This window comes from Rhinoraja longicauda, chromosome 2 (assembly GCF_053455715.1).
Source record: "Rhinoraja longicauda isolate Sanriku21f chromosome 2, sRhiLon1.1, whole genome shotgun sequence".
NCBI lineage: Eukaryota > Metazoa > Chordata > Chondrichthyes > Rajiformes > Arhynchobatidae > Rhinoraja > Rhinoraja longicauda.
Window position 1 is genome coordinate 99,356,553 of NC_135954.1, and position 14,671 is coordinate 99,371,223.

The 14,671-nt window shown below is 45.6% G+C and overlaps 1 protein-coding gene across 1 annotated transcript in view; it reads right to left on the bottom strand.

The window, feature by feature from the left end:
* Positions 1–14,322, bottom strand: part of vipr2 (vasoactive intestinal peptide receptor 2) — a 65,821-nt gene extending 51,499 nt beyond the window's left edge. Inside the window, exons 1-2 of the mRNA XM_078429468.1 lie at positions 14,252–14,322; positions 9,621–9,726 (exon numbers count right to left, since the gene is read on the bottom strand). Coding sequence (XP_078285594.1) covers positions 9,621–9,726; positions 14,252–14,302 — 157 coding nt within the window. The 5' untranslated portion in view covers positions 14,303–14,322. The remainder of the gene's footprint in view (positions 1–9,620; positions 9,727–14,251) is intronic.
* Positions 14,323–14,671: the final 349 nt, after the last annotated feature.

The following is a 14,671-nucleotide window of genomic DNA, read 5'->3' on the forward strand; positions in this document are numbered from 1 at the left end:
GCTGATCAAACACCGCTGGGGGATAGTTACACTTGAGGCAGACCATGGTGAAGAGGAGTGTGAGGTGGCTTCTACAGAGCATAAAACTGGCAAGGACCTGAAAAGGTGGTGAGCTACTTGGTTGAGTGTGGTGAAGGCACCCCACAGCCCCTCTAACTGATAGGATTTGTGCACATAACAACAAGAGCACGTTAAAAGCACCCAGCGAGAAGTTAATTCGCTCTATAAGGCTTAGAAGGTTCACTAGATTGATCCCTGGGATGACGGGACTTTCATATGAAGAAAGACTGGATAGACTAGGCTTGTACTCGCTGGAATTTAGAAGACTGAGGGGGGATCTTATAGAAACATATAAAATTCTTAAGGGGTTGGAGAGGCTAGATGCGGGAAGATTGTTCCCGATGTCGGGGGTGTCCAGATCCAGGGGTCACAGCTTAAGGATAAGGGGGAAGTCTTTTAGGACCGAGATGAGAAAACATTTCTTCACACAGAGAGTGGTGAGTCTGTGGAATTCTCTGCCACAGAAGGTAGTTGAGGCCAGTTCATTGGCTATATTTAAGAGGGAGTTAGATGTGGCCCTTGCGGCTAAAGGGATCAGGGGGTATGGAGAGAAGGCAGGTGCGGGATACTGAGTTGGATGATCAGCCATGATCATATTGAATGGCGGTGTAGGCTCAAAGGGCCGAATGGCCTACTCCTGCACCTATTTTCTATGTTTCTATGTTTAACATTCGGAACCTGGTGGGATCATGTGCCTTGGATGACTGAAGTGCTTCAGGAGCTTTCAAGATGTTTCCTGCCAGATGATGACTTTGTGCACATTTCCATGTTTGAATTTGAGTTCGAAGGAGAAGCTGAATAGGCTGAGCCTCATTTCCCTGGAGTGTAGCAAACGGGAAAGTTACTTCAGAGAGTACTGAAGAGTCTCTGAAGAATCAACCTTATGGAGGTTTCTAGAATCATTATGAAACAAGGGACTGCAGATACTGGAATCTTAAACAAAAAAAATGGCATCTGGAGGAACTCTACAAAGGGGAACTTTCTCCAAAATGGGCATAATTTGGGGAGATATTACAGTGAAACAGTAAAATGGAGACACAAGAGATTGTAGATGCTGGAATCTTGAGCTAAAAACAAACTGCTGAGGGAACTCAGTGTTTGAATTCCATCAGTCAGAAGAAGGGTCCTGACCTGGAGCATTGTTTGACCTCTTCCCTCTACAAATGCTGCCTGACCTGCTGAGTTCCTCCAGCTGTTTGTTTCATAAGTTCACAAGTGATAGGAGCAGAATTAGGCCAGACCGCCCATCAATTCTACTCCCCCATTCAATCATGGCTGATTTATCTTTCCCTCTCAACCTCATTCTCCGACCTTCCCCCTATAACCTTTGACACCCTTACTAATTTTTGCTCTATATAAAATCATTTTGACGGAGATATAAGGTGAATAGTCACAGCCTTGCACCCAGGGAAGGGGAGTCTAAGACTAGCGGGCATAGGGTTAAGGTGAGAGGGGTAACAACGGCATTGTAGCGGCCGCGGCACTTTCCATCGCCCGGTGGGGGCTCAGGACCTTCAACGGCCTGCTTGGCTCGGCCTGGGACTTTCCATTGCCCGGCGGGGACTTCAAAAGTCGGGAGCCTCGATCGCCTCGAGGCAGCAGTTTGACTGCCTGACCACGGGAGAAGAATGAGGAGGAGATAAGACTTTTCTTTGCCTTCCATCACAGTGAGGGTGTGCCTGGAGCAATCACTGTGATGGTTGTTTGTGTTAAATTGTAATTGTGTGTCTTGTGTTCTTTATTGTTTACTGCCGGACTCTGACGTAAGAGGACGCTGGCGCTGTTTGTTTACTGCCGGACTCTGACGTAAGAGGATGCTGGCGCTGTTTGTTCGCCGCTTCTCCGTCTGGACAAATCTTTTGTTTGTTTGTTTGTTTTTATGTCTTGTTTGCTTTGTAAAGCGTCTTTGAGTATCTTGAAAAGCGCTATATAAAATAAATGTATTATTATTATTATTATTATGGGCAATGTCCAATATCCACAATGGGATAGAGGTGACTTGCTCATTACTTTAGCTGATGGAAGGACTGTTCTGAAGCCTGAGAACACAGGGGAAGAAGATGTTCTTGAGGCTGGCATGAGGTTTGAAGCAAAGATGTTTTAGAGTTTGGGAGAATCAGCATGGAAACAGGTCCTTCAGCCCACTGAGTCCATGCCGATCATCCATCCACATTAGTTCTGTGTTATCCCACTTTCTCACCCACTCCCTAAATACTAGGGGCAAATTACAGAGGCCAATTAACCTACAAACCCGCACGTCTTTGGGATGTGGGAGGAAACCGGAGCACCCGGAGGGACCCATGAGGTCGCGGGGAGAACGTGCAAACTCCACACAGGAAGCAGCTGGGGCCAGGATTAAACTCGGGTCTCTGGCGCTCAACTCCTGTGTCACTATGCCGCTCTTATGTTTTAACATAGATCATTTCAGTAAATACTGTGCAGGTGTGTGATGTTAAACGCAAACACGATCACTACCAAGAAAGAATTCCTTCCCCCACCCTTGTTTTTATTCTTTTTGGCACCACATCCATCAATGAAAGGTTCAGTCAACCATGAATTTCAGTTGGAGTGCAAGCAATGACTCAGAGGAGGAAGAAACTGTGTAAGGCTCATGATCTACCAGGATGGAAGCATATGCTCAAGAATATATAGGTGGGGAAAGAGAGAGATTAGCACTTCAAATATTCAAGCCATTTTCACAACGAAACGTTTCTCAATCTGGTTGTACTCAGATCTCAATGAGCCATTCACCTGCTCTTGTGGAGGGGATGGATAGGTGACATTTCAAGTCAGGACCCTTCTGCAGACCTTTACACAGGAGAGTTTGATGGCCCTGGGCCTGTTCCCACTCGAGTACAGAAAGATGAGGAGGAATCTCATTGAAACCTCCCAAATAATGGAAGGCATAGATAGAGCGGATGTGGAGAGGATGTCTCCAGTAGTGGCAGAGTCTAGGACCAGAGGGTGCAGCCTCAGAATTAAAGGGCATACCTTTTATAGAGATGGGGATGAATTTCTTTGGCTAGAGGGTGGTGAATCTGTGGAAGTTATTGCCACAGATGATTGTGGAGGCCAGGTCATTGGGTAATGACAGGTGCTTGATTAGTAAGAGTGTCAAAGGTTACGGGGAAAAGGCAGGAGAATGGTGTTGAGAAGTAAAGATTGAATGGTGGAGCAGATTTGATGGGCTGAATGACCTAATTCTGCTCCTATGTATTATGGCCGCCTGCTCATTCCCTAATGCTGCCTAACCCGCTGAGTTCCTCCAGCACCATGTGTTTTGTTCAAGATTCCAGCATCTGCAGTTCCTTGTGCTTTCATTCTCATTGTCTGCTAGTCATTCATACCCACTTCTCATCTGGACGATTCCAGTTCTGAGGTAGGACCCCATCTAAGCATTAGCTTTACTCTACACTTGCTCAAACCGTTATTCAGCTCCTATTTTGGTCAATGGATCTCAGCAAAGCATTCAACTAGGTTCCACACGGTAGGCTACTCTGGAAGGTTAGATCGCATGGGATCCAAGGAGAGATGTTTGTATATTTACAAACATGTTTCCAGGAGATTGCTTGTTTGCACATTGGACCCTAGCTTTTCCAGTACTTATGGATGAGGTTTAGTTTAGTTTATTTTCATGTGTAAAGGTACAGTGAAAAGCGTTTTTTGTCTTTTGGGTCTTTTTCTGTGAAGACAGGCAACAACATATTCCTTTAATCACCCTGCATATCCTCATAAATTCTTTGTTAGTCAGGAATCCACACCAGCTGTTGCTAGACTTTTCAGTTTTACGCACCTATACATACATCTGTTTTCATGTTTCTCTCTTGTTCACTTTCAAATTTTATTTCTATTTCTTTATCATCTTCTTGATGATCATTTGCTGATTTTGCCGGCAACTTTGTACACCTATTCCTTTGATTGGGTGGCACAGTGGCGCAGCGGTAGAGTTGCTACCCTACAGCGCCAGAAAACTGGGTTTGATCCTGGCTATGGTTGTTGTCTGCACAGAGTTTTTACGTTCTCCTTGTGTCTGCATGGGTTTTCTTCGGGTGCTCTGGTTTCCTCCCACATCCCAAAGACTTGCGGGTTTGTAGGTTGATTAGCTTCTGTAAATTGTCCCCTGTGTGTAGGATAGGACTAGTGTATGGGTGACCGTGGTCGGCATGGACTCGGTGGGCCGAAGGGCCTGTTCCCATGCTCCGTTTCGAAAGTATATTCGATTCCACGTCAGTACAACTATTTGGAAGCTTATAAACTACTTCCTGTTGCTTCTTAGCTCTGCATAAACTGATCCTAATTTTACACTTGGATCTGCCTGGCCAAAATCCTTTCGAACTATCATTTCAAATTAGGTAATTGCTTAATGATAATGTTACACCACCTCTTTTTCCTTATAGACAATAGACAATAGGTGCAGGAATAGGCCATTCGGCCCTTTGAGCCAGCACCGCCATTCAATGTGATCATGGCTGATCATTCTCAATCAGTACCCCGTTCCTGCTTTCTCCCCATACCCCCTGACTCCGCTTTCCTTAAGAGCTCTATCTAGCTCTCTCTTGAATGTATTCAGAGTTGGCCTCCACTGCCCTCTGAGGCAGAGATTATTGCTTGTCCCTCCTCAATGTGAAATGCCCTGGAATATTTTGTACCCAATGTTGGTCACCATAAATACCTGGTTCTCCATTTCCATTTATAACTAATTGACTTCTAAGTTCATCTACCTCTTTACAGATGTACAATGCCTTTAAATTTAGGCTTTAGATTTTAGAGATATAGCAAGGAAACAGGCCCTTCGGCCCACTGAGTCCATGCCGACCAGCGATCATCTCATACATTAGCCTATCCTACACACTAGGAACAGTTTATGATTTTTACTGAATCATTTAACCTATAAATTTGTACATCTTGTACATGTTTAGAGTGTGGGAGGAAATCAGAGCATCCAGACTGGTCTCTCTTATAACAGTTCCCAGTTACTAATGGGTGCAAATGGCAAATCCTGCCCTGAGCATTTTTGGCTATGCAGCAGCATCTGTTTTGACAAAAATAGAGTAGGTAAACTTTAATTTTGCTTTTTCACGTCACTACCAATTTTGGTCAAATTCTAATTCTCCACTCATTTCCACAATATGATCTTTAAGATCACAGACTATTGAACCACGCATACTTATTTTTTCCATTTTTGTAAATTATGCACGTGTTGAGGCATATTAGGTTAGCTTAGAGATATAGCATGGAAACATGTCCGAGTGTGCATCGACCAACGATCACCCATACACTCGTTCTATCTTATCCCAGTTTTGCATCCGACACACTAGGGGCAACTTACAGAAGCAAATTAACCTGCAAACCTGCATGTCTTTGGAATGTGGGAGGAAACCGGAGCACCCGGAGAAAACCCACATGGTCACAGGGATAACGTACAAACCCGGTGTGATCAAACTCAGGTCTCTGATGCTGTGAGGCAGCAACTCTACTGCTGTGCCACTCATCTTGGTTATATATCATTCTACTTTGACCATGCACTGGAATTTCTCCTCTGTGTGTGTCACTCTTCTCCTCGAAGGTGACCCCTAAAACCTTTCCCATCTGATACCTCTCTGCATGGACCAGTGTCTAATGCTTATCAAATGTTTACTTCATCATGGTCCTGTTAAGTGCTTTGTGGCATTTCATTACATTAAAGATGCTACTCAAAATAAATGTTGCTATTGTGTGTGTTGTTGGGTTAATGGATGTGAACCATTGGTGACAGGTTTGAGTGTGTGTTTACATTTGGTGTTGGTGAACATAAATTTTTATTTTCAAGAGTCCAGAGTCCAGAGTTACGGGTGCTTCATTGTCATGAGAATGGAAAAATGAAATTCTTATTTGCTGAAGCTTTACAGGGCTATTAATGCAAAGTCACAACAAATAAATATACAATAATCAACAATACAATAAATTAATAATCAGCGATGCTAGATCTGATGGTTACTGGGAAGAAGCCCTTCTTGAACCTGGCGGTCACATTTCTCAGGCTCCTGTACCTTCTTCCCAATGGTAGTAAGGAGATGAGAGCGTGGCCAATGTGGTGTGGGTCTTTGGTGATATCAGCTGTCTTTTTTGAGGACATTTTTGCCTCCTGTAAATCTCTTTATCATATCATATCATATATATACAGCCGGAAACAGGCCTTTTCGGCCCTCCAAGTCCGTGCCGCCCAGCGATCCCCATACATTAACACTATCCTACACCCACTAGGGACAATTATTTATTTATTTTTTTTTTTTTACATTTACCCAGCCAATTAACCTACATACCTGTACGTCTTTATCTGTATGTATCTTCTGCATGTTGTGTGTGTGTGTGTGTGTGTGTGTGTACGTGTGCGTGTGTATGTGTGTGTGTGTGTGCGCGCATGTGTTTGTATGTGTGTGCGTGCATGTGCATGTTCATGTGTGTTGTAATGCAAGGCTTAAAACAGTCTTTTCAGCCAACATGGAATTACCTGCAAACTGTCCATATGTCAGGCAAGCAGGCTTGCTTGTGAAAACAATTAGGTGCGAAGGACAATACTTGCAGGTACTAGAAAATTATGAGACCTTGTTAGATCATGCCGCCTCATGGAAGTATAGCAGCAGTTTAGTTTCGTTTAATTTATAGATAAAGCATGGATCTTGGGTAGGATCTTAGGCCACCAAGTCCACACCGACCATCGATCACCCGTTCACACTGATTCTCTGTTATCCCACTTTCACATCCACTCCCTGCACACAAGGGACAATTTACAGAAGCAAATTAACCCAAAACTAGCATGTCTGGGATGTTGGAGGAAACCAGAGCGCCCGGCGGAAACCCACGCGGTCACAGGGAGAACGTGCAAACTCCACAACGACAGCACCCGAGGCCAGGATCGAGCCTGGGTCTCTGACGATGTGAGGCAGCAACTCTGCCAGCAGCTCTAGTAAGACAAGACAATCTTTTCTTCCAGAGATATCTGAGATTAGCTCAATTCCTGCCACTAAATAACCGCCATTCCAATACTAAGGAAGATTCCTAGTTTCAAAGACGCAGTTGGCTGGTACATGGAGATTAGGGATGACACGTGGGTTACTCAGTATAAAAGTGCATGCTTCAAGACAACTGACTGGACGTCTCCTTGGATCGTGATCCCAAAAGGTGTCCGGACCCTATGAGTTTTCCAACCAAGCTGTTGTTAAGGAGTTCTCAGCATGCAGAGAGGAAAGGCTTAGCTTTAGTTTTTCATTTTAGAGATACAGTGTGGAAACAGGCCCTCCGGCCCACCGAGTCCATGCCGAACAATGATCGGTACGGCAGTTCTGTCCGACAAACTTGGGACAATTTTAAAAAGGCCAATTAACTTACAGACCAGCATGTCTTTAAAATGTGGGAGGAAAACAGAGCACCCAGAGGAAACCCATGCAAATCACAGGGAGAACATACAAACGCCATACAGACAGCACCCATAATCAGGGTCAGATCTGGGTCCATGGGGCTGTAAGGCTCCACCGCTGCATCATTGTACCACATGCCCAAAGGCATGAGACGTTTTGCTACCAGCCACCGTTTGTATCAGTGAAAACCCAACGTGAAACTCATGATTCAATTAATCCTTCACTATTCCTTTTACCATATTCACTATATTTAAATGAACTTAGTTTCATTGTAATCCTGAAGTGTTCTTTCTCCGTCATTGATCTAAATCTTCAAAACCTGCTTGTACTATCTCATGCGTGATCACTTGTGTCATTGTGCACATGGATGTGCCCATGTTTGAGCATGCATGTTGAATTTGCACAGCCTTGTGTGTATGGGTGTTTGGGTGTGTGAATTTGCACAGTCTTGTGTGTGTGTGTGTGTGTGTGTGTGTGTGAGTGTGTGCGCGCGTGTGAATGTGTTGTGCCAGTTTTTGTAAAACCCTAGCTGAAAGCTAAAAATACCATTCAGCATTCAGTTATTCTGATTTAAAGCTTTCAGCTGATAAGAGCTCTGTGCATCTGCCCACAGTTCCCGGCATAATCGGCATGGACAGTTCATGTTGAATTATGGACAAAACTGCTCAACAGACCAAGTGAGGAGAGGTTTAAGGTCACAAGGCGATGATTTAAGAGAGGGATGAAGAAAAATGTCTTTACCCAGGGAACTGACAACTGGATAAGTACCACAACTTATCAAGTCATACAAATTAACCCCAAACTCCAAATCATAATGAAAGCCAGCCTTTAAGTGGATTTGCTGCTCTGATACTTTCCTGCCTTACAGATGTCTTCAGGATTTTGAGGATCATATTCTGCAAATGAATTTGTTTCTTGTTGAAGCAAGATACTACGATACCAGACTAAATATGAAATTAAAAGTTTATTGTATTTTAAAATTGCATTTCACATCATGATAACACAGGAAAGGCCAAAGCATTCAACAATCCATTTTAGCATTGATGGAGAACTCTGAAAGGCATGACAAGTTCTTGTGAGGCATGGACTGTCTGCATTATATCAATGTGAAATCTGGATGTTTTTCCTGTGTTTTCTATAATTTTTGGAACAGTCTTGGAACGTTTTGATTTTGAGGAACATAAATTATAATTCAAGATGAGTGAGGATAGGTGTGCCACATCCCCAGAATTTCATGTGCAGGAAGGAACTGCAGATGCTGGTTTACACCGAAGATAGACACAAAATGCTGATCGGTTGTACAGTTTCTCACTCCCTAAATCAATGAAGGTATTTATTCACAAAATGCTGGAGTAACTCAGCAGGTCAGGCAGCATCTCGGGAGAGAAGGAATGGGTGACGTTTCGGGTCGAGACCCTTCTTCAGACTGAAGAAGGGTCTCGACCCGAAACGTCACACATTCCTTCTCTCCCGAGATGCTGCCTGACCTGCTGAGTTACTCCAGCATTTTGTGAATAAATACCTTCGATTTGTACCAGCATCTGCAGTTATTTTCTTGTACTACCTGTTGCTCCACTGCGATTTCTCCTCAAGGTATGTCCATTTTGAAGAAGTTCTCCTCCCCTAAATCAATGAAGTCTGTTCGCAAATTTACAATTGGGATATAGTTTTAGAGTTTCATCGTGGAAACAGGGCCTTCAGCCCAACTCGCCCACACTGACCAACATGTCCCGTCTACACTAGTCCCACCTGCCTGTGTTTGGCCCATATCGCTCTTAACCTGTCCTATCCATGTATCTGTCTAAATGTTTCTTAATCGCTGTGATAGTTTCTGCCTCAACTACCTCCTTCCGGCTGCACATTTCATACACCCACCACACTTTGTGTGAAATAGTTACCCCTCTGTGTGTCGGACAGAACTGGTGTAGGGGGGTGATCGCTGGTCCACGTGGGGACTCGGGTGGGCCGAATGGCCTGTTTCCATGCTGCATCTCTAAAAACAAATGTTAAAGCTTTTCACTGTACCTCGGCACACGTGGCAATAATAAACCAAACTAAACAGCCTTGACTGTAGTTTGCTCCACGGGGCTGGGTCATCTATCCACATCCCGCCCCCTCAGTCGCTTATACCGTCACCGGTAACAAAACACTTTGTGGCCTCACCTTCAGAGGGGTCCATGGCGTTGGCTTTGCTCAGGCCTGTCCAACAGTGGAGCTTGTCTCGCTCGGTCTTCAGCTGTAGCTGGCACTCGGTGTGGATGCAGTTCACCTGTGGACAGATCTTAACACTTCAGTCCAGTGGGGGGAGCAAAGAAACAGCCCTCATTCTGCACAAACATAGAAACAATAGACAATAGGTGCAGAAGTAGGCCATTCGGCCCTTCGAGCCAGCACCGCCATTCAATGTGATCATGGCTGATCATTCTCAATCAGTACCCCGTTCCTGCCTTCTCCCCATACCCCCTGACTCCGCTATCCTTAAGAGCTCTGTCTAGCTCTCTCTTGAATGTATTCAGAGAATTGGCCTCCACTGCCCTCTGAGGCAGAGAATTCCACAGATTCACAACTCTCTGAGTAAAAAAGTTTTTCCTCATCTCTGTTCTAAATGGCCTACCCCTTATTCCTAAACTGTGGCCCCTGGTTCTGGACTCCCCCAACATTGGGAACATGTTTCCTGCCTCTAACATGTCCAACCCCTTAATAATCTTAGTGGAGCATTAAGGATTATCCTTAATAATCTTATACGTTTCGATAAGAAACGTAGGTGTAGGAGTCGGCCATTCGGCACCTTCGAGCACACAATGGCTGGCTACTGTATACACTGCAGGGGCAACGCAAAAAAAAAATTAATTTTCATCTCCATCATAGATAGACAATCTCTCACTTGAAACCATCCCCGGTTCTAGATTCCCCACCGGAGGAAAAATAATCTCTCGCCCCCTGCGCCGTTTCACCAGCGTGTATTGAAATCTCTCATTGAAATCTATTACTGGTGGCAGAGTTGCTACCTTTTAGACCCGGGTTCGATTCTGAGTACAGGTAGTGTAAGAAAAATAACTGCAGATGCTGGTACAAATCGAAGGTATTTATTCACAAAATGCTGGAGTAACTCAGCAGGTCAGGCAGCATCTCAGGAGAGAAGGAATGGGGTTTGTACGTGTAGGAAGGAACTGCAGACGATGGCTTAAACCAAAGAGAGGAACAAAATGCTGGAGTAACTCAGCGGGTCAGGCAGCATCTCTGGAGAGAAGGGATGGGTGACGTTTCGGGTCGAGACCCTTCTTCAGACGAACCGAAAGTCATCTATTTCTTCTATCCAGAGAATGATGCTGCCTTCCCCGCAGAGTTCCTCTTGCATTGTGTTTTTGGAGTTTGTACGTTCTCCATGTGACCTGTGTGGGCTTTCTCCGAGTGCTCCGGCCCACGTTTAGACAATAGACAATAGGTGCAGGAGGAGGCCATTCGGCCCTTCGAGCCAGCACCGCCATTCAATGCGATCATGGCTGATCATTCTTAATGAGTACCCCGTTCCTGCCTTCTCCCCATACCCCCTGACTCCTCTATCCTTAAGAGCTCTATCTAGCTCTCTCTTGCATGCATTCAGAGAATTGGCCTCCACTGCCTTCTGAGGCAGAGAATTCCACAGCTTCACCACTCTCTGACTGAAAAAGTTTTTCCTCGTCTCAGTTCTAAATGGCCTACCCCTTATTCTTAAACTGTGGCCCCTTGTTTGGCTTGGTAAATTTGTAAATTGTTCCTAGTGTGTGTAGGATCGTGTTAATGTGCGGGGGTCGCTGATCGATGTGGACTCGGTGAACCGAAGGGCCTGTTTCCGCGCTGTATCTCTAAACTAAACTAAACTAAACTAAACTACACACAGTTCACAGGTAGAATATGATCTAAGACAAACCCCATAAACATTGGGTTTGGCAAGCAGGCTTGTGTGAAATGACACTGGTACGTATGTACAAAAACACGTGCACAGAGTCATGCAAAGACGTTGGAGTAACTCAGCGGATCAGGCATCATCCCTGGAGAACATGGATAGGCAAAGTTACAACTGTTCGAGGTTGGGGACTAATTGCACTGCTATTAGTCCGAAAAAAGACACTATAAGATACTTCATCAGTCTGAAGAAGGGTCTCGACCCGAAACGTCACCCATTCCTTCTCTCCTGAGATGCTGCCTGACCTGCTGAGTTACTCCAGCATTTTGTGAATAAATACCTTCGATTTGTACCAGCATCTGCAGTTATTTTCTTACACTATAAGATACTTGTAGTATAATTATAATTATACTACAATTATAGTATAGTATAATTATACCACAATTAGCCAGAAAGGGGTTCCGACCCAAAACGTTGCCTATCCAGAGATGCTGCCTGACCAGCTGAGTTACTCCAGCACTCTGTGTCTTTTTTTGTTGGAAACCAGCATCTGCAGTTCCTCGTGTCTATGGGGGCAACGCAGGCGAATCGGGTTCATCCCAGGGGGGGGGGGGGGGGGGGGGGGTAAAATGGCCAGTTACTAAAACCTATACACCGACACATCAGCTCACTTCCCTGCCAATGAATAATCCACACGGACACACCTAACGATATGTTCTTCAAGCAAATAGCGTGATAAATACAGCGCGAAAACCGCCCCTTCCACCCAACTCTTTAAGCTCATTGCACTTACCCGCGTTTGGTCCAAACCTTTCCTACCCATGCACCTATTCAATTGTCGTTTAAATGACAAATGACAAAAAAAAACCCACAGATACTGGTTTATAAAACAAAAAGGGCAGAAAGCGCTGGAGTCGCTCAGCGGGTCGGGCAGCATCTGGGGAGGAAATGGAGAGGAGACGTCCTGGGTCGTTTCGAGTCGAGACTTCTTCCATTCGAAGAAGGGTCTCGATCCAAAACATCGTCCGCCCATCCCCTCCACAAATGCTGCCTGTCTGAGCCGCTGTTACTCCAGCGCGTTGGGTCTTTTGAATGTTGTTACTGAACCTGCCTCGACCATTAAAAGAGTGTTCTCATACCCAACTTTCGCCCCGCGCTCTAAAATGTCCAAGCTGGGAAATAGCCAAGGCATGCAGTGGTAGTTCCATCTGTATTTAAGCTATAAAACTTTACCGCTTTCCACCTTAACAATCGCACTCGCCCCAGTGTCCAAGACACGGAATTAGCTCATCGGATTAGGATCTTGTGTAAATGCAATAGCTTGGTTGTGTCCTTTCACTCGTGGCGCGCCGCTGCTGTGAGATTAGACCGGGGTGGGACAGTTCAACAGAGGTACGAAAGGTGGGCTGAAGGATCCCAAGGTTTAAATCTACATTGGGAACAGTCTGTGTCCCGGCCCAAATTAAAAATCACGCCAGTAATCGCCTTGATAACTGCGATAACTGAGACCACACCTGGAGTATTGCGTACAGTTTTGATCTCCCAATCTGAGGAAAGACATTCTTGCCATAGAGGGAGTACAGAGAAGGTTCACCAGATTGATCCCCGGGATGGCAGGACTTTCATATGAAGAAAGACTGGATAGACTCGGCTTGTACCCGCTGGAATTTAGAAGATTGAGGGGGGATCTTATAGAAACTTACAAAATTCTTAAGGGGTTGGACAGGCTAGATGCAGGAAGATTGTTCCCGATGTTGGGGAAGTCCAGAACAAGGGGCCACAGTTTAAGGATAAGGGGAAGTCTTTTAGGACCGAGATGAGAAAGTTTTTTTTCACACAGAGAGTGGTGAATCTGTGGAATTCTCTGCCACAGAAGGTAGTTGAGGCCAGTTCATTGGCTATATTTAAGAGTGAGTTAGATGTGGCCCTTGTGGCTAAAGGGATCAGGGGGTATGGAGAGAAGGCAGGTACGGGATACTGAGCTGGATGATCAGCCATGATCATATTGAATGGCGGTGCAGGCTCGAAGGGCCGAATGGCCTACTCCTGCACCTATTTTCTATGTTTCGATGTTTCTATAACGGCGGCGCAGTTCGGTTCGGGGGTTGCCAAGCTTGTCTTATTGATTTCAAAACACGAAGTGCTGGACGAACTCAGCGGGTCAGGCAGCATCTGGGGAGGGAACAGGCGACGGGCGAGGTTGAAGATGGGCCCCGACCCGAAACATCGCCTGCCACTTCCCTCCACAGATGCTGCCTGACCAGTTAAGTTCCTCCAGCACTTAGTGCTTTGCTCAAGAGTCCAGCATCTCCAGTTCCAATATCACCTGTCCAGTTAGCTTTAATTGCAACAGTGGTATCTATCCAAACCGCGGTATAAAATGACCCAGAAATATAACAGTAAGAAAAGCAAAGCAGGGGGACGGGAATAACAAATCAAACAGTAATAAAAATAACAAAAACAAGTATTGGAACACGTAACAACCCAGACTGTTCAGACTGATGAATAGAGACGTGTTTCAGTTCGGTGTGTTTCGTGGTTTAATCATGTCGGAAATGTAACGAAATTCCGCTTTGCATTTCCCCTGTTTCTAAGATTATCCTGAACAAAACTAACAAGATTGTGGATGAATTTAAGAACACATTGGCCAAGGACGTGATCTACAATAGACACAAGTCTGAGGAAGGGTCTCGACCAGAAACGTCACCCATTCCTTCTCTCCAGAGACGCTTCTCTCCTGTCCCGCTGAGTTACTCCAGCGTTTTGTGTCCACCAGACATCTACAGTGGTCTGTTTTACGGACGTCGGCTGTGAAACGGGGGTCCCACTTATCCCACTCTCCGAACAATTCCGTGCAAACAAACACACACCCGTGGCCAGCCATCAACGGGACCCATCCGCTACTCACGGTCAGCAGGGAGCAGAGGGTGAAGGCGGTGTTCAGGAGGACGCCTGTCATTGTGAAGGCTCGCTGGGCTGCCCGCAGTCAGGCAAAGATGTGTCCAGTGCGGGCTTTGCAGGCAGCGGTCCCAGCCTCTCCTCTCCTCTCCTCTCCTCTCCTCTCCCCGGGCCGCCTCGCGGAGTGAAAGTACAAACATTAATTCCAAGTGATACATTCAGGCAAGTCCATGGCTCACTCCTACTCTCTCTCTCTCTCTCTCTCTCTTTCTCTCTCTCTGCCTTGCACCCTCCCCCTTTACCTTGCCACGTCCTGCCCTCTTTTCCCTACCCTGCCTTGTCCCTTCCCCTTTACCCCACCTATTCTCACTCTCCTCTCTTCTCCCACTCCTTTCCCCATTCACCTTCCGCCTACCCTCCCTCCCTTATT